This window comes from Talaromyces marneffei, chromosome 6, assembly GCF_009556855.1.
Source record: "Talaromyces marneffei chromosome 6, complete sequence".
Taxonomy (NCBI): Eukaryota; Fungi; Ascomycota; class Eurotiomycetes; order Eurotiales; family Trichocomaceae; genus Talaromyces; species Talaromyces marneffei.
This window is the reverse complement of record NC_072353.1, coordinates 2,813,783-2,835,928: the sequence shown is the minus strand read 5'-3', so window position 1 is coordinate 2,835,928 and position 22,146 is coordinate 2,813,783. Positions and strand designations below refer to the sequence as shown.

At 46.3% G+C, this 22,146-nt stretch overlaps 8 protein-coding genes across 8 annotated transcripts; 4 read left to right on the top strand and 4 right to left on the bottom strand.

Moving 5' to 3' along the window:
• Positions 1–100: 100 nt before the first annotated feature.
• Positions 101–1,316, bottom strand: EYB26_008520 (uncharacterized protein; the record flags this gene model as incomplete). The annotated part of the gene is made up of 2 exons (XM_054267773.1): positions 101–719; positions 793–1,316. 2 exons carry the CDS (start codon positions 1,314–1,316, stop codon positions 101–103), a joined length of 1,143 nt encoding a protein of 380 aa, XP_054123748.1.
• A 745-nt stretch (positions 1,317–2,061) lies between these two features.
• EYB26_008519 (uncharacterized protein) lies at positions 2,062–3,796 on the top strand (the record flags this gene model as incomplete). The annotated part of the gene is made up of 5 exons (XM_054267772.1): positions 2,062–2,298; positions 2,350–2,401; positions 2,462–2,722; positions 2,802–3,261; positions 3,322–3,796. The coding sequence occupies 5 exons, from the start codon at positions 2,062–2,064 to the stop codon at positions 3,794–3,796; spliced, it is 1,485 nt and encodes a 494-aa protein (XP_054123747.1).
• A 1,445-nt stretch (positions 3,797–5,241) lies between these two features.
• Positions 5,242–6,721, top strand: EYB26_008518 (uncharacterized protein; the record flags this gene model as incomplete). Its single annotated transcript, XM_054267771.1, has 6 exons — positions 5,242–5,385; positions 5,460–5,686; positions 5,746–5,885; positions 5,937–6,034; positions 6,105–6,218; positions 6,299–6,721. The coding sequence occupies 6 exons, from the start codon at positions 5,242–5,244 to the stop codon at positions 6,719–6,721; spliced, it is 1,146 nt and encodes a 381-aa protein (XP_054123746.1).
• A 292-nt stretch (positions 6,722–7,013) lies between these two features.
• EYB26_008517 (uncharacterized protein) lies at positions 7,014–11,392 on the bottom strand (the record flags this gene model as incomplete). Its single annotated transcript, XM_054267770.1, has 9 exons — positions 7,014–7,370; positions 7,447–7,557; positions 7,620–8,180; positions 8,253–8,604; positions 8,677–9,490; positions 9,545–9,615; positions 9,670–9,823; positions 9,947–10,355; positions 10,445–11,392. The coding sequence occupies 9 exons, from the start codon at positions 11,390–11,392 to the stop codon at positions 7,014–7,016; spliced, it is 3,777 nt and encodes a 1,258-aa protein (XP_054123745.1).
• Positions 11,393–13,090: 1,698 nt separating this feature from the next.
• EYB26_008516 (uncharacterized protein) lies at positions 13,091–14,995 on the top strand (the record flags this gene model as incomplete). Its single annotated transcript, XM_054267769.1, has 6 exons — positions 13,091–13,256; positions 13,328–13,412; positions 13,488–13,665; positions 13,728–13,761; positions 13,833–14,096; positions 14,181–14,995. 6 exons carry the CDS (start codon positions 13,091–13,093, stop codon positions 14,993–14,995), a joined length of 1,542 nt encoding a protein of 513 aa, XP_054123744.1.
• Positions 14,996–15,335: 340 nt separating this feature from the next.
• EYB26_008515 (uncharacterized protein) lies at positions 15,336–16,881 on the bottom strand (the record flags this gene model as incomplete). Its single annotated transcript, XM_054267768.1, has 4 exons — positions 15,336–16,181; positions 16,230–16,393; positions 16,451–16,793; positions 16,849–16,881. 4 exons carry the CDS (start codon positions 16,879–16,881, stop codon positions 15,336–15,338), a joined length of 1,386 nt encoding a protein of 461 aa, XP_054123743.1.
• Positions 16,882–17,570: 689 nt separating this feature from the next.
• Positions 17,571–18,326, bottom strand: EYB26_008514 (uncharacterized protein; the record flags this gene model as incomplete). Its single annotated transcript, XM_054267767.1, has 6 exons — positions 17,571–17,605; positions 17,672–17,884; positions 17,944–18,069; positions 18,136–18,151; positions 18,209–18,265; positions 18,324–18,326. 6 exons carry the CDS (start codon positions 18,324–18,326, stop codon positions 17,571–17,573), a joined length of 450 nt encoding a protein of 149 aa, XP_054123742.1.
• A 1,247-nt stretch (positions 18,327–19,573) lies between these two features.
• On the top strand, positions 19,574–21,412 carry EYB26_008513 (uncharacterized protein; the record flags this gene model as incomplete). Its single annotated transcript, XM_054267766.1, has 4 exons — positions 19,574–19,843; positions 19,897–21,172; positions 21,227–21,297; positions 21,356–21,412. 4 exons carry the CDS (start codon positions 19,574–19,576, stop codon positions 21,410–21,412), a joined length of 1,674 nt encoding a protein of 557 aa, XP_054123741.1.
• Between the last annotated feature and the right edge of the window lie 734 nt (positions 21,413–22,146).

The following is a 22,146-nucleotide window of genomic DNA, read 5'->3' as shown; positions in this document are numbered from 1 at the left end:
CTGGCTGACTAACATAAACAAAGACTCCACAAACTCGAATATAAGTTATAAGGATGTAACATATAACTAGAGTATTTTACGTTAACTACTACGTAGTAAGCTACAATTTTGATAAGCGCGTAATCAAACCAGGCACTCCACCGTCAACCACAGCAAGGGTTTCTGGTCCTATCTCCGCGACAGACCTGCACCCAGACAGCCGCATACACATCTCTAATTCCTCACGCAACAACTCTAAAGCTCTTTCAACACCATTTTGTCCATTATATGCCAGACCCCAAATGGGAATCCTTCCTGCAAAGCAAAAGTCGGCACCCAAGGCCAATGCCTTGAAGATGTCGCTACCCCTCCTAATACCCCCGTCGATGTCAATCATCAATTTGTTCTCAGGCGTACGGGATGCGTTGATGGATCTTGCAGCGGCTACGCAATCGGGTAGAGCTTCAAGCGTTGCAGGGGCTCCATCAAGCTGTCTCCCGCCATGGTTAGATACAATGATACCTTGGACCCGAGGATAAGTTGCAGCCATGATCACATCCTCCGGTGTGTAAATACCCTTTAGCCATATCTCCATATGTGGTGGAACGACGCTAGATAGCCATGGGATGAAATCGCTAAATGTTGTTCCTGCTTCTCGTTTTATAGCTCGGAAGCTGTCCAGGTCTCCTGAAATATTGGGAAACTTCAAACCCGGCGGAAGGTCGATGCCGTTTCGATACCTACAAGAAATCAATAAATCAGACTAATGGTTCAAAGCTTATTGAATCGATGGCAAGCCCAAGTAACACATACTCATTAAGACGCCTTCCGATTGTTGGAGCATCTACCGTGACCAGCAAGGCCTTGTAACCAGCTTTATCCGCCTTTTGAACGAGCGCAGAAATATCTTCCTTGCGCGCTGCTCCCGAGGTTTGGATTCCGTAAGGATTGAATTGACCAGGAATAGCTTTTCCGGCGGCAATAACCTCCTCGAGCGACTTTGTAGCCCAGTGAGACAAACCCATAGCAATGCCAGCCTTTGCCGCAGCTCGGGATGTCCCCAATTCACCGTCTTCGTGCGCAAGGCAATGCATAGCGGCAGGCGAAAAGCCAAATGGCATTGACACTTTTGTGCCGAAGATGGTGGTGGTTGTGTCGATGTTGGTGACGTCTCGGAGGATGCGAGGCATGATTCTGTATCGATCGTATGCTGTTTCGTTTGCTTTGACGGTTATAAGATCCATGGAGCCTTCGTTGAGATATGCAGACCATTTTGGATCAAGTTTGGCCACGGCCGCATCGCGAATATCGCGAATTGTGTATACTTCGTTTGGCATGTTGGTCACAATTACGAGTGCAATTGTGTACTAAGTGAAGAATTGCTTGCTTGTCTCAATAGACAAAGAATTTAAGGGAACGCCTGGCAAACCAATGCGTCTTATACAGCAGTGATGCTTTGCGTGGGCCAGAATTTTTTTGAAAACATTCAGGTAGCTACACTTCGTTGATCTTATCTATTCGCACAGAATGCCGAAGAATACTGCTAGCAATCTCTATCGACTCCAGCATATTAGATCCACCTTTATCAAAGACATTGTCCCGCTCGGATAGTCCCGAGAGCCCTAATCTGGTATACGATCTAGACTTGATTTAGTGAGCATTAGGCTAAATTACTTGATTCGGTTTAAGATGTGCCTTTAGCTTCTGATAGCATTTACATTCAACAAAGAGCATTGTCTCTGGATACTGGAATCCCCTTCGGGGTTGGGGTGGATATTCGAAATCTGGTTTCATGATTCAGTTTACTTGCAATTGATTATCATGTCTTGGTGGTGAGGTGGCTATCAGTGCGCAACATGTTGTTATCATCGCGCATAAACTGTCTAGATAACGATTCTTGAGGATAATTAAATACACTTCTGTGTCCGTTTGATGTTTACAGGCTATTGTTCGACTAGCTATATAGGGTGAACATACGCCCCGTCATAATCGAATATCCTGCCATCAAACACGGGTCAAATTCCGCCGAAAATCACAGTTTATACAACCTTGGAACTCTGTCTGAGTACTTGATGTATGACAATGGATGTCACCAAAAGAGATTCCTTTGAACGCCAAGCTTCAGCTGATACAAAGGCTGGCTCGTCCCCAACGACATCATCAACCGAACCCGACCTTTCAGAGACATTTGAAGATGAAGTGTCCCGATATGTGCCAGATACGGAGCTCGAAAAGCGACTCGTCTGGAAACTTGATCTAGTCCTGCTCCCTGCCTTGTGGCTGATGTGTGTATTTGCATACCTTGACCGGAATAATATCGTAAATGCTTCACAACTCTACCAGGAAGTTGGCTACTAAGATTCGATGCAGGGTAACGCAAAACCTGCAGGCATGCAGGATGCCTTGGATCTGACAAACTCTCGTATGTTGTTCGGAAAATCTAAAATGAAGAATGAGCACAAAACTAATTAGTCGTCAACAGGATATGCCATGTTGATTACCATCTTTTTCATCGCATATGTCATAGTGGAGGTCCCATCAAACCTAATTCTTATGCGTGTACGTCCCTCATGGTATCTTCCTGGTCTGATGATTGCTTGGGGTATCGTAGTGGCCGGCATGTCTCAAGTCAAGACCTATGAAGGGATTCTCGTCATACGATTCTTCCTTGGCTTCATAGAAGCAGGGTTCATGCCGGGAGTTGCATTCTTAATGAGTTGTTGGTATAAGAAACATGAAATTGGTATGACGCATAATACCCTATGAAACAAAACCTCTTGCAGGTGTGTATGTCCTACTTACCTAAAATCAACTGCAATTAGGAAAACGATTCTCAATATTTTTCACCGCTCTGTGTGCCGCCGGTGCCATCAGTGGTCTGTTATCTGGAGCCATTATCGCAGGCCTCGATGGAGCACACGGGATGGCTGGCTGGCGATGGCTTTTCCTCCTTGAAGGTATCCTTACTATTGGCGTGGCGATTGTGTGTATTTTCATATTGCCCAACTACCCATCCACAAGTCGCCATTTTACCCCCGAAGAGCGCCATCTTGCTGCTATACGTATACTGCACGACCGAAAAGTTCACGAGTCACAACAAACACTCAAGATGAACCCGTTGCAGGCACTTGTTGCAGCTTCCATAGATCCCAAAACCTACTTCTTTATCATGTTGTATCTTCTTGATAACGGAGTTGCTACCATCTCTTATTTCATTCCTACCGTGCTTAGCAGTATGGGCTATACTGGTATTTTGGCTCAGTGGATGACGGTTCCTATCTGGTAAACCCCCCCAGTGCCAGTCTGATTTTGTTTTAAATGCCAGATATTGACAACTTCCAGGGTTGTGGCGACCCTATTCCTAGTCGGCGTCTCTCTTTCGTCTGACCGCACTCAAGACCGAGCATGGCACATCACATTCGGTATGGCCGTCGCAGCTGTCTCCGGTATCATAATCGTTACTGTGAAACACGCCGCAACCCGCTACGCTTTTATCTGCTTTTACATGGCCGGTGTGTATTGTGCTTTCCCATTGATTATGATCTGGACATCGGAGGCGATTGCATTTCCCGATGAGAAGAGAGCGGTTGCTATCGCTTTGGTTAATGGAATTGGCGATTTGGCTGTACTGTATGGAAGTCGTATGTGGCCGAGTACTGATGCGCCGGATTATAAGCCTGGGTTTACAGCTATGATTGCTATGTGTGGTGCGTGTGCTGTGATTTCTGCTGTTATGCCGGTGATTTTTCGATACTTGCCCAAAGCCACGACTAAGGCGGAGAGAGCAACAGAGGTCATCCAGGGGAGGGAAGTTTGAGTAGATAGGGTCAGGAGGAGAGGCTTTCTGTTTTGGTAGTTTTGTTTCATGTTTGATACTATTCGTCTACTTTCTATTACAAATATGCACAGTATTGCCTGATAGAGCGAGAATGCAGAATGTGCATCTTATTTATATACCTACCTACCGCCGGTCAACTGGTGCCAACTCCAATATTGATATATTTCTGGTTGAACGATCTTCTAATCTCATACATCAAGACGGATGATAATGAATTTACCATTGCCTCATTTCGTCTTTTACGAATCCGTAGCTTTAGACACTTCGCAAAGTTAGCATCCAATAGCAAGGTTACAAGTACTACCCTTTCCAGGCTTGCCCTAACCTAATTACCAGCTTCGGGTGGATCGTCCATTGGCTCAACCTTCTTAGCGAGGTATTTCCATATCTTGCAAATGATCCGCGAGAGTACTGACTGAATAGATAACACTTAATCCGACCCTGGAAAGTTTCGTATCTGCTTGAGTCAAAATACAAGGTGGAAACGCCAACTTGAATGGATTCAAGGATTTGCAAAGAATGCGGTCGACCGTGTTCTTCGTCAAGCGATGATCATCAACTAAACATACGGAGACAAAAACCATTTCAATTAATGAAAAGTTGGAAGATATTTAAATAACTTATGGGTGCGGCATACAGCTATTTTCAATCAATGCTTATGATTACGGCTAGACTTATACGGTAGGTATAGCTTGGAGTCAAAACAGTACCTACTGCTGAAATAAAGTTATCCCAAAGTCAACTCGAACAGCCAACCACATCTACCAGACTGGTAGACTCAGCCTGGCGCTGTCTGTGCAAATCCCAAAATCTGGTAACTAACTAAAGCGAGTGCACTGATCGTGGATCGTTTTGGCAAACTGGGTTAGGACGTACATACAAAGTCTGTACTATGGACCAGGTAGTTAAACTTCTCTTGAGTTTCAAGATTTGACCTCTAATGGACTTGTTCCTCCTCGTTTGTTTTGGTGATTAGGCATGGGTGGACTTTATATATGCGCTACTGCCAGAATTGGCACTCTTAGTAAATTGCGTTAATCCATGATCGTAGCACCCGGACCCTGGGCAAGCTGGTTCAATCTACACTACCAACTCCCGACATCTCGTAATAGCGTAAGTTTGGAAATCTCCACAATATAGGGTCGAAGAACTCCGTCAATGCTAGATTTTCCGACCTCTTAGGGCTACTGAATCTCTGGTTTCTCCCCGTGCCCTAATAGATCTGTTCGACAAGTGTAGGCCCCAACGGAGCGTAAAACCCAGAGGTATATCTATTCTAAATATAATTTTCTTTAACGTTATGGTTGATACTCTTCAAGCGTCGCGCCAGAAATATTCGTGCCTGATGTATTCTACACTTGATCTCACTGCTGGTTGACGGTCATTCGCCTGGTCCTAAAACGACTCACTCAATATGCACAAAGATGTTGGCCACATCTAGAGATATTGAGGCCTTTGTGCTGCTGGCATGCGCGGTATTTTTAATTTTCCTCCGGACTTACGTTCGTCTAGATCTAGTAGGCCTGAAAAATTTGAAGCTCGATGATTACTTGATGCTGTTGACCGGGGTATGTCTAACTATACAATTCTTGTTTCTACCGTCTATTAGATTATTAATATATTCGTCGCTGCTTATAACTAGGCGCTATTTATATCAGAAACGACACTTGCATACTTAGTCGTCGCCAACTACGACGGTCTGACGAACAGCTACCTGACTAGCGAGGAACGTGCAGTCTTGGATCCAAACTCGACCGAGTACTATAAACGTGTGTCGGGATCTAAGATTCAAGTACTTGGATGGTCACTGTATGTAATGACCTTGTGGCTGGGCAAGTCCCGTTTGGCTATATTCTCTTCTCGCCTAACGTGAGTTTTTTGTGATTGATTCCTCCCAAACACATTCATGAAATCTAACGGAAGAATAGTACGGGCTTGATGCAATTCGATACTCGAGTTCGCGTAGCTTATATTTTCCTTGGTGTTGTGTATCTTGCAACCGCACTTTCGATCCTTCTTTCGTGTCAGCCTATGCACAAGTTTTGGCAAATCAATCCTGATCCTGGAAGTTAGTGTCCATCTTTCTGACCTTTAATGGAGACAAGAGCTGACTTGTTAGTATATATCTGCCAGCCTACAGTTTCGAAAGTCTACATTCTTGTCGGCGTGGTTCTCAATGTATTCACGGACGCCTTCTTGTTGTGCATTCCTTTACCGGTGAGTTCGATGTTCATTCTTCCCTCCCTGCCCGGAACCTCCTTTCTAACTCGTAGCCCCAATAATATAGCTTCTATGGAAAGTCGAAATCGGTCTCAAGAGAAAAATTAGTCTCATGATCCTGTTTAGCGGAGGAATATTCATTATTGCAGCATCAATCATTCGCGCCGCAATGGTCCTATCTGTGCGTCAGCCATAGTCCCCTTCTCTTTCCAAGTCTGCTACTCAGTGACTTTGAATATACTAACAACAAAGATCAAATAGTCCGGTCCCGACGGTGCCGTTCAAGGAAGCAAATGGGCCTGTCGCGAGACTTTCGTCTCAATCGCTATCGCCAACCTACCGATCATATTCCCTCTAATCCGGACCTGCGCCAACAAAATCGGTCTCAGCGCATTATTTAGCCCGTCTGGTCGTCCATCAAACAGTCATCCGCTCTCAAGTAAACGAGCATCGGGGCGTGAATTGCCAAGTCGAAGCACCAAACGTCACCACCCACTGTCTATCCCCGGTAGTACAGAGTGGGACACGGAGGAGAATATCCTCGTCAACACTAATCATGCCCATGCCAGCATCAATGCACTTGAGAATGGAAGTATGAAGAGTGGTGACAATGATAAACCCAACCGTGGTGCTGGGATTATGAAGGAGGTTACTATCGTTCAGGAGAGTGGCCCGTCACCATAATTTTACTTTACCCACCCATACCAAGATAATACCTCATTTTAGAGTTTCATTTTGCGATAGATAGATTCAAGGTCATACCTTTTTGTACATATCAATGATAGCTCGAGAGAGAGAAATAGACAAACGATCACGCATCACACTCATCTTCGTATCAAGCACATTTTGTGCTAAGATGGCAAGACACATCTACACACAGTCCTCATATTCTCTATAGAGCACATCTAGAAAACCACCTTCTTATATTTGCCGATTTACATTAAGGGGGGATAGTCTTCCTCTGATATAACAACAATTATACCCCAGCAGGCTCCCTTCGCACTGGAGCAAATGAACGAAAGAATTGAACAACAAAATTAATAAACGTCTGTAACAAGTTCCGCAAAGAGAAAATCATAACAATCCATTCAGATGGTTCATGCTCGCCTGGCTGTTGCCGTTGGTAAGCTTTGAATCTATCTCCCAGGGTGTTCCAGTTAGGGTCCTCTGCCATCTGCTCAACTAGTGCATGTCGCCTTGGCGTATATAGTTTATGCAGAAGGAAAATGATGTTGTTTAGATTCAAGGTGACAAAGTAAGTTGCTACAGCGACTAATGTTGTGACGATTGCGAGGTCCCGGCGACTATAACTATCGTTTATACTCCAGATTGCCTGTAAAGACCATAGCCGGGTCAGCGTACAGGAAAGAAAATCAAAGAAGGAAAAAAAAGGATAGGGTGATAATTACCATACACAAGCCAAGAGGCAGGAAGAAGATGCTAATGAATGTAAGGAGCTTTACATTCTCCCCTAGCTGCGTGGATGCTCGAGCTTCCATGACCGAGCTCGCATTAAAAAGCTAATAATTCGTCAGCAATCACTCATTCAGTATGTTAGGGGCTGATTCTACAGGTTTCTTACCCCATCTCTCATAAGTGTGATACGTTTCAAAGTTTCTTGGAAAGCGTCGCGTATCAACTCAAGCTCAGCACATGCCTCCGATGCCGCCTTATCGTTCCGTACCATCGCAGCATATGCTTTCCTCTGCCAATCCTCATCGACTTCACCTGCATATCTCTCCAAGAATGGAACCACCGAAGCCCGTTTGTACAAATCCCACTTCTCCAGATTATCATCCAAGAGGCTGATTATCTCATGTATTAAGTTGATCGCCCAGAAATAGCGCTTAGAAATGCTGAACGTATTGTCGTCGAACAGGATGTCTTGTAGACGGTTCGGTTCGCGAAGGACATTGCCATTATCAACGATTCGATTCAGCTGCTGCAGAAATTCACGCCAGTGCGATGTCACAAGGCTGAGTGCATTGGCTACATAATGCAGTGACTGGGCCCTAAGAGAAGGAGACTCGCTTATTCGACAGTTGTGTTCGGTCAAGCCGAAGTCCGGGCATATAAGGCAAAGCATGGTCCAATGAATGGGGTCATCTAGAGGAGCGGGACTTGCTTCAGGTATGTGCACCAACTGGTTATTGAAGTGAGTGAATACCTGAATTGAGTAGGGTTGTCAAAATACTGAAAGTATAGAAACACATACCGTGAAAGCGCTTTTCCGCAGATAGCGGTCCTTCTCCCCGTAAAACGGCATCACATTTCGTGAGATATCGTGGCCAGTATGTTGATTCCCTGTTTTGAGAAGCTCATAAAAGACAATATGAAAACTATTCTTCTGACTTATTCGTTTCTCAAAAGTGGAAAGACCTTGAAGTTTCATTGGGTCTGCTTGTGCATGAGCCAATATGCTTCGCTCAAGGAGAGGCGTTCTGTCCATTTTATTGCGGAAAGAAAGCCATGGAAAGTTCGATAATATGTTGTCCTCAAAGGAAGAAATCTCTTTATTCTCCGCAGGCTGTGATGATAGCATGATAGATGCATCGCCTCCGCAAATTCTGTTGTTGGGGAGTTAAGCTAAAGACTCTGTTCATATTCGTCGGGAGTCACAAAAAAAAGAAAAGACCTACATCAATCTTCTCCATGGCCTTCCAGAGCCTACGTATGTGTCCGTGGAGTTTAGTATCCTCTGTAAGCCGAAAGTAAAACCAAAACGTTCCCATTTTGTCTTTGGCATGTCGAGATTTGATTGTGATGGGCCATTCGCCTTTAGTTCATACATGCAGCCTATTTGCGGAGACCATCGCTTGCGAGGCCAGCCCCAATCAACAATACGCAGGCCACCGGATTGTAGTAACTGCCTATTAAGGATTTTAATTGTCTTAATGTGTTGGAATGAGTGTTCAGAAGGCAATGCTTGAAGAAATGATTTTGAGAAGGTGAGAGAAATTCGGCCGTCATCAGGGATGAAAAAAATGTCTCCAAAGTCCTTTGATAGTCTGTTGAGAACTGATGTTCTCTCAGAACCGTCGTCTAACGAAGAATCTGCATACGAGACAGCTTCGGTCTCAAAGCCCCAGAAATTCAACGAACCCGTTTTTGCTGAATATGCTGCGACCAAATCCGCTAATTGCGCTTGTCTGCGTTGAGAAACTGCTTGATCAAATGAAATCCTCACCAGGCTGAGAATTTGTTGACCCGAAGGTGTCCAGTCCGTTATGACATCCTCGAACCAACTTATCATCTCAATCTCCGTCCCAGAGTCCAATTCCGATAGGGCTGCTCTCTTTAGAAAGACCTTGAATATATGCATCATCTGCTCTGCACTTAAATTTGAGAATGAAACTAGTCTCAACTTGTCCTTGAGCGACCTATCAAGTTGCGCAATCTCACTCGTGAAAAATATGATGATTCCATTATAGGAGGCAAGGCTGTCAATGAGTGCTGGCTAAGAATTAGAATTTCAAGAAATTATCAAGGATGCGAAGGGTCCTATACCTGCCACCATTGCATCGCGAGTCATGCTACCATAAAGCGAGCGAGCCTGCAGAAGGCCATCTGCCTCGGTACTATTGCAGACGCGTTAAAACAGGCCCAATCTGTGGCTGGCTTTGTTTCCATACATAACCAACACTGCACCCCATCGAGAGCTAAGATGCATCAATTCCTTGAGATTTTCCCCGAATGTTGACAAATCCAAGCCAAAGTCTGTCAATCGAAGAAGCATCAAAGGTAGTCGGTGGGATTCCGCCAGTATCTCGGCTAATAATGTCTTTCCTACGCCGCGAGGTCCTTCAATTCATAGGCGTAATCGCGTGTTAGTAGCTTTTGTTAAAACTCAACCTAGTAGAAAAATGGGTGCAATAAACCAAGGATATTTCGATGCGTGAATATACTCACCATGGAAATGGTAAAACAGGCCTGGGGGCATGGTGACTCCAACAAAATCATGTAATTGCTGGTAGTAGCGTTGTCTTTGACTAGCGTATGACTTGACCTCGAGATCTAAAGAAGATTTGAGCACTGTGTTCACCTCGTAGTCATTTAATGTGGATTCCGTATCGGGGATGGGTTGAAGTGAAGTCGTTGCCACCTTAATCCATTTCTTTGATGAAAGATCGAATGCATCTAGCCTAGCTGGCGCGAGAAAACTATACCTTGAAGACGAGAAAATGCTGTCTATCTCAGATGGCTTGGTTTGCAGATCACAAGTGCATCTCATTTCCGGGCTCACATCAATGCGAATCATATTACTGGGGTGATGTATAAGTTTCGGATCATCAATAATGACATTACTGAGAGTCGTTTCCTAGAACAAGCAATTATTTAGGCTTGGGAAGATCAACTGCTGAGGTAAAAGCAAAGAAAAGGGGGACGAAACGTACGGAAATGACGTACTGGTTGGCCAAGTATGTTTTGAACGTAAGAAAATCGAGGATAAGGTTCACTCTCAGGCGGAGGAAGGCTCTTCAGGAACGAAAGCGCCTCGCCGCCAGACTCAACGCTGAGATAATAGCTCTCAATAGTCTCGCCAGGGTTTGAATAAGTAGCTATCGGGCTGAATGGTAGATCTTTCAACCGTTTCGTGCCGGTAAAGTGCTGAACTCGAAATCGGCCGTTATACTTGATCACGGCCCGTCGACTCCACCTGAAATGCCAGTATAGAACCTCACAGACATCGCCCGATGCTGAGGCGGAATTGATTTCGCATGAGACCACTTCGACAACTTGGCACCCATCATCATCTGAATTGCTAGAAATCAAGGCACCCCGAGCGAAGATATGAGGAAGATGGATGAAAGATACTCTCCCGCTATCTAGCTGTGCGCATCTTTCCTTGGTAGAGGGCCCGCAGTTGGTTGATGATTCAATGCAATCCAGCAGTTCACCCACGTCTCTTTCCAGTCCTTTATGCTCACCTTCAGGACATACTCGACCCAGAAATCCCCGCGCATATGGCGAAGTATGCTCTCGAATAATGCGTAAAATCTCCCACTGACCCATTATTTCGGTAAAAGGAAACATATAGGTGACCCCATTCTTCGCTGTGTGGTGGTGAGGGCAAAACCCTGATAGAGTTTGGATTAGATGCAAGAGAGGGCCTGGCGGGAACACGATCTCTTGGAGAGATTCTCCCCCTTCGCCGTCTAGACATATCTTTGTCCGGAATAAATTGTAGGATCTGGTCTGAATAATGCTTGCCAGCAACCGCGAGGCTTCATGATGTTGAGCCGGAGGTGGTGGTCTGCTGACTTGAAGCCTGTGATCGATATCTTCAAGTCGAGCGCTGATCTGGTACAGCACCTCGAGTATCTTCGAGGACGTCAGCTGATCTGTATTCTCCATAATACGGGATTTACCTTGTCGTGGACTGGATATTTTGTGGGTATCTAAGAAGGAGTTGGGAGAGAGGCTCACAAATTTTGTCAAGTTTGCATCAGGCCGAGTACGCCAGTCTAGAATCCACAGGGATACGAGCTGGATGCGTTGGTACCTGAACCCGTTCTTGCTTCGTTTGGGCTTACTGCAGCAACTACTCCGATCGCAAACGATTGCAAACGATCAGCTATCAAGAGTTTAAAGTCAATTGAAGCCGAATATATGTCAATTGGAAGTTTGGGCAGTTAGCTGAGTAAAACCAACGACGAAATAGCCAGAATGCTTGCCTCGCTACCAATCGCTGCCGAGGACGAATTTCGTTGAATTTATCACACACACACACACACACAACGTACAGACATCAAATAGTAAGTAATAAGACGACTTAAGCATCAGCCCTAACCACTGAGATAAGACCGACCCCGAACGATGTATCCCTAACCCTAACGACCATAATAACCCCCGACGCACCTGACCTCTCCAGCCTTGGCACGGCCATTGAAGAGATTCTGTACTCCTCAGCACTACGTAGTTATAATATAAGTAGGGCTAGGGCCAAGGCTCGGGGACCTTGTCTCACATCGGTCTTTTCGACGACTAAGTTACGTAGTACGGAGTACAGAGTAAATCAAGTAATAATTCGAAATTTTATCGCCAAGGGAGTCATGCCTCTGTCCGTCAACTTCGGAGCTACGTCTATGTCTGCCGCTCGGACATGAAGCCAAGCATTCGTAACCCTCAGGGGATCTAGGTAGGGTTAACGAAACCTTAGAGCCCACTCCACGTGTCCCTGAATAGAAATCTGAGTGAAGAGTGTAAGCTGTAAGCCCTGCGCGTGTGCTCTACGAGCGCGTCTGATTTGTCGCGGTAAATCTTGGATCAAAAGTATCCAAGACATATACGACTATACGTAGGTCTGTCTGTCCATTGCTTGGGTTTATTAGGTAAGCTTAACCCGATTCGGAGCAATCTCCGCGAATATTTTCCCTACGAATCCGACGAACTCATACAGTCCTTAGTTCATGGGCTAATCTTAATTCTACGTTATTATAGGCTTAAGCTTTACGCTTAACGATCCCTGGGCTCAGCACTAGGCTACTAGCACTACTAGTGAAGTTAACTTACTCTACATACTCCGTACGTACTGGCTGGATCAGATAACGGCATAACAGTCGGGCCGGGTCGGCTGAAGGACAGCCGACGTAGCGCAAAGCATGGCATTGATTATAATTTATTTAGTTAATTTGCAGGTCAAGAATTGGCAGAGTTGACAGAATTAACGGTGGAGATTAGTCCCCATCGTCGAGATTGATATTGAAACTGGGTACAAATCATCGTCCAGTGTTGCCCGCACGTGGGAATGACGGGGACCCATTTATGTATCTACGATTCCCGGTACCGATGCCATCACCCCTACTCTGCAGTAATAATACATAATAAGATGGAAATAGTTTCATCGTGCCAAGACGGCGATGCTTCCGGTTGCTGATGAACTACCTAGTAGTACGTACTAGCTAGTAGCTAAGTCCAGAGTACAGTAGGTAGCTATATAAACACTGTGCCCGGCGCACCATGACTACAGAGCAAGCCCTTCTTTTTTGCAACGTCTGGATCGACATTTTGATTCAAGGAAACACGCTCGCCCCCTGAACTAAATTCGGCACAATGGCTTCCATTAAATCAATCGCTGCTTCGTCTCTGCTGTTCGCAGCTTTGTCGACTGCGTCAGTTAATCAGGTTCTTGCGCCTGCAGATGGCATTGTCCTCGCGTCGTCTCCATCTGCGAAAAATCCTCTAGCATGGGCTGGTGCCAACTCTCCCTATCATGCGGGTATGTTAATGTTTAGAGATAGCCAGCCGGCCTTAGTTGGGGGAAACCAGAATTCTGACTCAAGGAATTAGGTGCCAACGTATACGACATCTCGAATGAGGTTCCGGATGGTTGTTCCGTAAAGCAAGCTGCATACGTTGTGAGACATGGAAGCAGGTGAGACTAATAAGCCCTTCTGGCGGATACGACAGTCCATAGATCGGACTCGCTGACATGCTCTGTACATGGCAGATACCCCGACAGAGGTGCCTATAACGGATGGGTTGCTATCCAGCAGAGGGTCCAGGCAGCAAAGGCAGCCGGAAACCTCACTGCCAAAGGCTCCTTGTCATTTATTGGCGACTGGGAGCCTGTTCTCACTAATCCCGATCTTCAGATTGCGCAGGAATCTATGACCGGTTACAAGGAGGTTAGTTCACACACCTCTATGTAAATGCATTTACATGGATGATGGGATAACAGTTGTCATAGGGACATGACTTGGGCTACCAACTTCGAGCTCGCTGTGAGTAAACCAACCCGGTTATTCCTTTCTCTACTTGAAGAGTTTTTTTTGTTGACACTTCACTTCCACAGACCCCGACTTCTACGAAGACGGAACCAAGTTCTACGCCTGGGCAAACCAATACGCCAGCCCCATCAACAAATCTCGCGTCGTCCAGACCGCCAAAGCGTTCATGCAGGGCTACCTGGGCGAATTTGCCGATACATACGGCACAATCGTCAGCATCAACTCCACCGGATCCCCGAACGCTATCGGTAATTCATTGGGACCTTCCGATGCTTGTCCCGCCTTTGGTATGGGTGCCAGCGGGTCCAGCTTTAACAATGATACCAACTGTAAGTCCATCTAAAGCATTTGGTTTCCCCCCCCCCCCCCCCCCCCCTCTCTCTCTTTGATTAGATATTGACTAGGATAAATAGTTGCGGCAACCTGGACTCCCAAAGTCATGAAGCGCGTCAACTCTCTCGTCGATGGCATCGACTTCACCGCGGGAGATATCCTCCAGATGCCCTATCTGTGTGGCTTCGAGAGCCAAATCACCGGCCGGCTGAGCCCCTGGTGCGGCGTCTTGACCGATGAAGAACTCGAATACTACGAATACACCCAAGACTTGCACTACTACTACGGCATCGGCCCCGGCTCAACAACACCCACAAGCCTTCTCTTCCTGCCCTTCTTGGACAGTCTCATGCAACTCCTCCAAGCCGGACCCGGTCAAAAGGGTAAAGGAATCGACGGCGCATCCTTCGACATCCCCAAACTCGTCATGGCGTTCATGAACGACAACCAGATCGCCGAATTGACCGCTGGAATGGGTATTTTCGACACTGATGCGCAGCCCAAATTGCCCATTGACAAACTGCTCAAGAAAAGAATCTACAACGCCTCCAACTTCGTTAGCATGCGAGGAACGGTTATCTTTGAGGTTCTGAACTGCACAACTAAATCACCGTCGCACCCACACGGCAAGAAACCGACAACCACTTCCACCGATGACTATATCCGCCTCATGCTTAACGATGCTGTATATACCCTGCCTCAATGCAACGATGGCCCCGGTGGTAGCTGTTTGCTTTCGGACTATGCTGATTTTATTAGCAAGCGCAATGCCGCCGCTGGTAACTTCATTGATTATTGCCATGTCACCCAGGCCGGTCACCCCAAGACTGTGGGCGGTGCAAGCTTCTTCAGTGATTTGACCCTTGACTTTTTGGAGTTTGTTGCTCCTCATTAAGCGGCAGCCAAATCCGGAAGTTTTGTATTTCTAAATGTTTAATAGAGAAGGGGGGTTTTTTTTTTTCGTGTATAGTATGACCGAGAGTGTGTGTGTACTATAGCTTCTTTCGCTTATTGTTTCTTTTGTGCATATTTACTTGACTAACAATTTATTTGATTCAAGAGAATAAGAATGTTATTGAAAGCTGAGATGACGATGATGATGATGTTATATGTGGCAGTGATTGAGATACTATGTACCTACTTTGAAAAGTCGTGGCTTATGAGAATCAACATTGTGAAGAGTGGAGGAATATTTATTGAATTGTGACTTTATAAATCAGCAAAGATTATAGTTACTACACCCTCTCCCACCCTGTCTCACTGCTATTTCCACTATCCGAGGCAAGATGCGGCAAACTGCCATGTCCTAACATCCATCCAACAAGACTAGTCGGAATCCAAGCACCTATAATCCCGTACGAGCGCGATCCACGCCCAACATAAACCACGGCCTCTCTTCTCTTTTTCCTTCCAAGGACCGACTTGCGCGGCGGCGCTATACTATCGAATATGGCGTTATGTAGAGCCCTGGCAGGTGATCCACGGATAGCATTCGGTCCGGTGGATGCCGCTGGTCGCTGCTCGACACTTGCTAAATAAGAAGGTCCGTATAGAGATCGGTGATGATGACTCCAGGCAAGGATCTCTGTGCCGGCAACCTGGGGCATGCGGTAGTGAGGTCCTAGGTCGATATTGCCCAGCTTCATCTCTACGACATCCACGTTACATGGGCTGCCGTTGCTGAATTGTAATAAGCGAAGCTCCTGTCGGAGGGAAGTTGCGAATCCGGATAGAGCTCTGGACACAGCGACTTCGGGAGCGGCGTAAGGCGCTGATAGTGATGATGAGATTGAGGGGTAGAGAAAGACGATGGAGCTGCTGTGATTCCGGTGTGTGAGGAGAGGGGTGAATAGTTGCGTTATTAATATAGGTGATAAAAGTCGCGTGTTGATTGTGTCGGCCCAACTGGATGCTGTGATTGTTGGTATAGGACCCGTGGGGTAGTTCAAAGAGGGCAGTATAATGAGTCCGCTCAACTGGCATGTATGAGGTTGGATGCCGGGTGCCGGGGATTGTGGTTGCGATATGAGAGAATATATGCCGTGAAGGGCAGGATGAATTTCGGAGGGTGTTGAGGGTGTCTGTGACTGTTAGTCCTGTTATCCGTTCTGGAGTCGAAACCTGCTTACTATCGTCAGATCCAAATGCAATGCCCGGATATCAGCCCGGTTCTGCATCTGAATGGTATGCTCTTCCTCCGCCGACTGCACGATGACATATACTATAAATCCGCGACGTTCAAGGTCTTCCGCTATTGCTCGTGTCATAGGCTCGTGCGGCGATCCAGCGATGACTGATTCCATTAGATTCTGATCAAACAAAAGCGTCTTGGTTGTCGAAAGCAACATACCGACTATCTCCTTCCGCGCACCATTCCCAGCGCGTCGCGCTCTTCTCTTCCTATTATCAAACGTGCGACTTCCCAAATATAAAACCGCACCCGTCCCGAAGAAAGCGACAAAGGCAGCTGTCCAGGCTCTATTCCGCATCACCCAGTCACAAACCCGATCGGTGACGGACTTTGGTGGCGGCCGTCGTAAAGCGGGCACGTTGCGCGAACCGACCGGTAATATATTCGGGAAATAGATGGTCAGAGTTTCTTTGATGACGCTCGCTGCTTGGTCGACATGGCGATCGATACTGTCGGCGACCTCTGCCGAGTATCGTTTTACGTCATGCGGGATGTAGGAGAGCTAGGAAACGATGTTAGTTGTGTCGCAGCCGGAATAAATGGTAGATATCACTCACAAAGTCGAAGAAGAACTGGTCGTCGCTTGTCATTTCGAGTTTGTGATGATCTGATCGATGTTGGCCATGAAATTTGATGATGATGTCTCCGAGAAGTCTCTGAGTTTGATTCCTATCAGTTGCCGATAAGAGTATCTGACGTCTGTATCGGGTATAGCGGTATGTATTACCTCCTTAGGTATTACCTATACAAAACAAAGGCATTACATACCGGGCGATCCCCGAGAGAACAGAAAAAAGCGCACCCACTAGTGGTCCTTAACCAGAACGGTAACTGGCTGGACCTAACCCTGTTATGTATGCGTATTACTCACACCGAACAAGTGCAGGGATTTGAGTATTTTATTCCTAAATCGGTAATTTTTGGCAATTATCTTCTTATGCAGGAATTAAACAGAAAGCTGCATTGATACTAAATAATCACATATGACGAGATAGAATCATAGAATTTCTTGAGTACTATGTAGAGCCCGGGGTGAGGGCGTAATTTTAACATGAGTTGGTGCTCGTTTTCTTTAAGAACCACAAGATTATTCGATACAGCCTTTAACAGTGCGATATCTAGTGGTTATACGGCAGGTTTCATGCAGTTTCGTTCCATAAAAGTGATTGCTAAGAAGCTATCTAGAGCTGACAACATGATAGATAACACATTATGCTAATACCTAAGGAGTCGAGAGATGGGAATCTGGGCGCGGCCCAACAACTTTACCACCGGGGTATCAGTTGTGGGTCATCAAATGGACAAACTCCTGATCTGTTGATGCGTGTCAGTTCATGCTTCCAAGACCTTCGTAATGCAATTAATACAGGAAAGACTCACAATCGATGGTTCCATCTCCATCTGTATCGGCTTCTTTAATCATCTCCTCAATCTCAGCATCGGTCAAATCTTCGCCGATGGATTTCATCACTCGGCGCATCTCGTCTGCGCTGATCGTACCACTGCCATCTTGATCGAAAACTTCAAAAGCGGCGCGGAGCTCGGCCTCTTCGTCCGTGGCTTTGCCCTTGTGGACCATCATTGTGAGAAATTCTGGGTTGATACAATCAGTGGCACTGGCAATGTATTTAGACAGAGGAATGGGCTCTAACCGTCAAAATCGATCGTGCCCGTGCGATCAACGTCTAATTCATTTACAATATCTTGCAATTCAGACTCGGTCGGGTTCTGTCCTAACGAGCGCATGACTTCCCTGAGCTCGTCGGCCGTGATTTCGCCTGGATGAGTGATCAGTCAATGCCATCAGGGGTTGATTGTTGAAATGTTCGGTTCACTCTACGCACCATTTCCATCTTTATCCTACACAAGACAATTAGTGGACATGGGCAATATGATATGCAAAAAAGGAAGCCCTACAAAAACCGCAAAGGCTTCCCGAAAACGGGCTATTTGCTCTTCCGTCAGCGACTCTGCCTGGAGATAGTCAGTCTCATAGTTTGCGGTATAATAATAAGTTGTTATCGGTACACACCATGTTGTTCGGGATTATATCTGATATAACTATCTGTTGTTGATGTTGACAGAACAAAGTTGCTCAGCTGTTTGACTGAAGCAGAGGGAACAGGTGGGGCAACGACGCCCACTTAATATTTTCTTTTTCCGTGTCTCGGATCCCCTCATCTCAACAACCACCACCTTCATTCAGGGGGCGGAACAATTACTTGACAGACTCATTTCAGTGCAAGGATATTTTAGGTATTGCTGGTATGTCTTCCATCATTGCTAATTTCTGTGTGGTCTCTTTTACTTTTATGCTGGCACGATTCGATACTGATATGACCTTTCTTTTGACCTTAGCACGACGATGCTTACTACATGTATATCAGACCTGACAATGTCCCTTGCAACTGAACAACTCTTCCATCGGTCGTCCATCCCTCTAAACTCCAGTTAACAATGCTAGTGACTAGTTAAAGCTTGATTAGAAAGACATCTGCAAGCGAACGACCTCGCCTTTCCATCACTGCTCTGTCAGGGAATATATTGGGATAAGATTTATATACACGTTAGAAAAGGCATTTGCGTCCGTTCTCCTACGCCTGATTGTCCCGGCTGAAAGAGAAGCTATAGCGATTAGTTTCTCGTATTGCGCCGGATACCAACATAAAGTATGCACTTTTGCAACGAAGGCAACAGTCCCCGGAACCTAAGAACAAGGCTACTCTTTGAATGACTTCCTGATGCCGCATTTCAAAGAGTCTGATCTGTTGCTAATGACAAGCCAATACCGAACTGCCGATGGCTACTAGCAATCAATCATGCCTTGACCCCGCATTCGCTGATTTCATATCAGAAACCAATAAGATCAATATCACTAACACAAAGCCGTTGATGACGAATTATCAACCGGAACAATTCCGATGCGGCCGATAAGCACTCTGGATGCCTCTTCGTCTGCTAAGACTGCTAAGACTGCTATCAGGCATATCTAATCAAACAGCGCGTTTCCTTCCTAATCTGGCAAGCCTATCGGAATGGGGCGGGGTTGGCAGAGTTGGGAAGTTCAAGCTTATCGTAGTACGACCTCTTAGATTTATTATATCTATATTCCTTCTGCTACTGCGTTCCTTATTCTTATTCTGCAATTATAATTTACATAGCTCGTCATAGTTTCAGCAAATAACTCGACCTCTAGCCCTGACAAACTGTGCTCATTGTTTGGACGACAACGTCGTACAAGGATCCGAGTATCCCTTGACAACCTTTGAAGTAAACACCAAGATGGGCCGCAAGTCATGGCAAGAAATTGCCCAAATAGCACAAGACGTGCGTGACAAATCCATCGCCCAAGTCCAGCCACCAGTTCCGGAAGTGCCTCAAGATCTTCCGTTGAATGTGACGCACCTTCCCAAGGAACTGTTGACCTCGAAAGAGATCGAGATTACCGAGACTGCACCGGAAGTGCTTGTCCAGAAACTTGCCTCGGGAGAATGGACGTGCGTGGAAGTTACCAATTCCTTCCTCCGTCGTGCTGGGTTGGCTCAGAGACTGGTATGGCCTTCAAAGTTATCCAGTGGATAAGTACTCACGTCAGAGGGATATAGGTCAACTGCGTTACTGAGCTAATGCCTGAAGAAGCCCTCGAGCGAGCCAAGTATCTAGACGACTACCTAGCCAAACATGGCAAACCCATTGGACCCCTCCATGGGTTGCCGGTGAGCATCAAAGAACATCTCCCCATGAAAGGCCGCACCATCAACTGCGGCTTCGTCGCCTGGTGGGGACGCGTTTCAGAGGTGACTTATAGTGGCACAGAAGTCCTCTACAACGCTGGTGCTGTTCTATACGTCCGAACCACCCAGCCGCAATGTTTGATGCATCTCGCAACTTCGAGTAATTTATATGGCGAGACTGTGTGTCCATATAACCGCCAACTTACGAGCGGAGGTAGTTCCGGTGGTGAAGGGGCGCTGATAGGCATGCGTGGCAGCGCTGTCGGCATCGGCACTGATATTGGCGGCAGTATTCGCAGTCCCGCAGCAAATTGTGGAATTTACGGTCTTCGGCCGACAAGTAGCAGGTTTCCGTATGCTAAATTTGCTGCTGCGCATGGTCCGCAGGGGATTCCAGCTGTTGCGGGCCCGTTGAGTACTTCTCGAGGAGGGTTGAGGCTTATCATGAAAGCAGCTATAGACTCGAAGCCGTGGTTGACGGAACCATCTCTTCTGCCGATTCCGTGGCGGGATGATGTGAGCCATCTCGATCAGGTGGCGGGAGGAAAGAAACTCAAGATTGGAGTTCTATGGGACGACGGAGTTGTGAAGCCTCATCCCCCTGTTACACGGGCGCTGAATGAGGTTGTGAGCAAACTTCGTGGTGTTGCTGGCGTCGAAATTGTGGACTGGAAACCATACAGACATGATTACGCGTGGGAAAGAATAGCTTCGTTATACTATGCTGACGGTGCAGCTGATAACTTGGAAATCCTTGCTCAGGGTGGTGAACCATTACTGCCTCTGACACACCATATTATCACCGACAACGAATATCGGAAACGCCTGCAAATCGAGGAGATATGGAGCTTGATGGAGAAGAACGCCGAGTACAAGAAAGACTACGCAAATGTCTGGAACGATACAGCCACAGGAGTCGATGAGCGAGGAATACCGACTGGAATGGTTGATGTGATTCTTTCCCCGACGGGACCAGGCGCTGCACCTCCGTTGAATCAGGCTAAGTATTGGGGATATACGTCTCAGTGGAATCTCCTTGATTACCCTGCTGCAGTGTTCCCAGTGACTCAAGCCCAGCCGGAGGTTGATAAGAAGGAGGAAGGTTATGAGCCTCGGAATAGCAAGGATGAGTTCAATTATAAGCTTTGTAAGATATGCATTCTTCCGCATTTGATACTAGCTGATGCTGATATTCAAAAAGATGAGCCTGAGCTCTATCGTGATGCCCCTGTTTCACTTCAACTTATTGGACGTCCTTGTGAAGATGAAAAGGTTTGTCATTCCTCTCAAGATGTTTGATTGATTACCCCCAAGCTAAGTGAATGAACAGGTCCTTGAAGCTCTGGATTTTATCCACGAGCATGTTTCGTTGCCTTCCTTCAAGTAAAGCCGTTTCCTCCAAATAGCAGTTCATCTCAGCCATAGCAAATATGATGATTTATCTATTATTCTCTCAATTCTCCAATTCCCCTTCTTTACCATTGTAAACGGCGCTCCCACAGGCTTGAGGACCCTGACTTCCCGTGGCTTGATAAAGATTGGCTCTGTAATGGCGAAGTGCTCGCGATAATATAACTGCTAAGTGTTACTTCGGCAGGGTTCAGATGGTAAAACGGAACAAAGGCGGCTGGTCGAGTTGCAGCAGGCCAAGGAGTACAACAGACCAGACCTACCACGACGCTATTCAGCCTAATCACCATAGCTACCGTGGACTTGTTATCACCAGATCCGCCATTTGTCTGCCACTCTGCAAAGTCATCGAGGACATCGAGTAACTACCTGATCTGGTCTGTAGTTTTGGTCGGAGTTGCCGTCTACAATAATGCCATTTGCTAGTACAACATATTCAAAACCCAGCGGGTACATCCACAACTTGTTTGATGCCAGACTGAACTTCCCGGATAAATAGAATAATCCTCCTATATGACATTTTATATTAACTTGACAGAATACGTGCTGATCTAGAAGATGGAGTAGTAATTAAAAGTCAGACTAAAGGGCAATCATACGGTAACCATTAATCCCCCCACCAATAACAGCCGCCTTATAGGGTGCAATTGCAGAATAGAGTCTAGACACAACCCTATCGGTTGACGGGTCCCAGGCTAGCCACAACTGCGC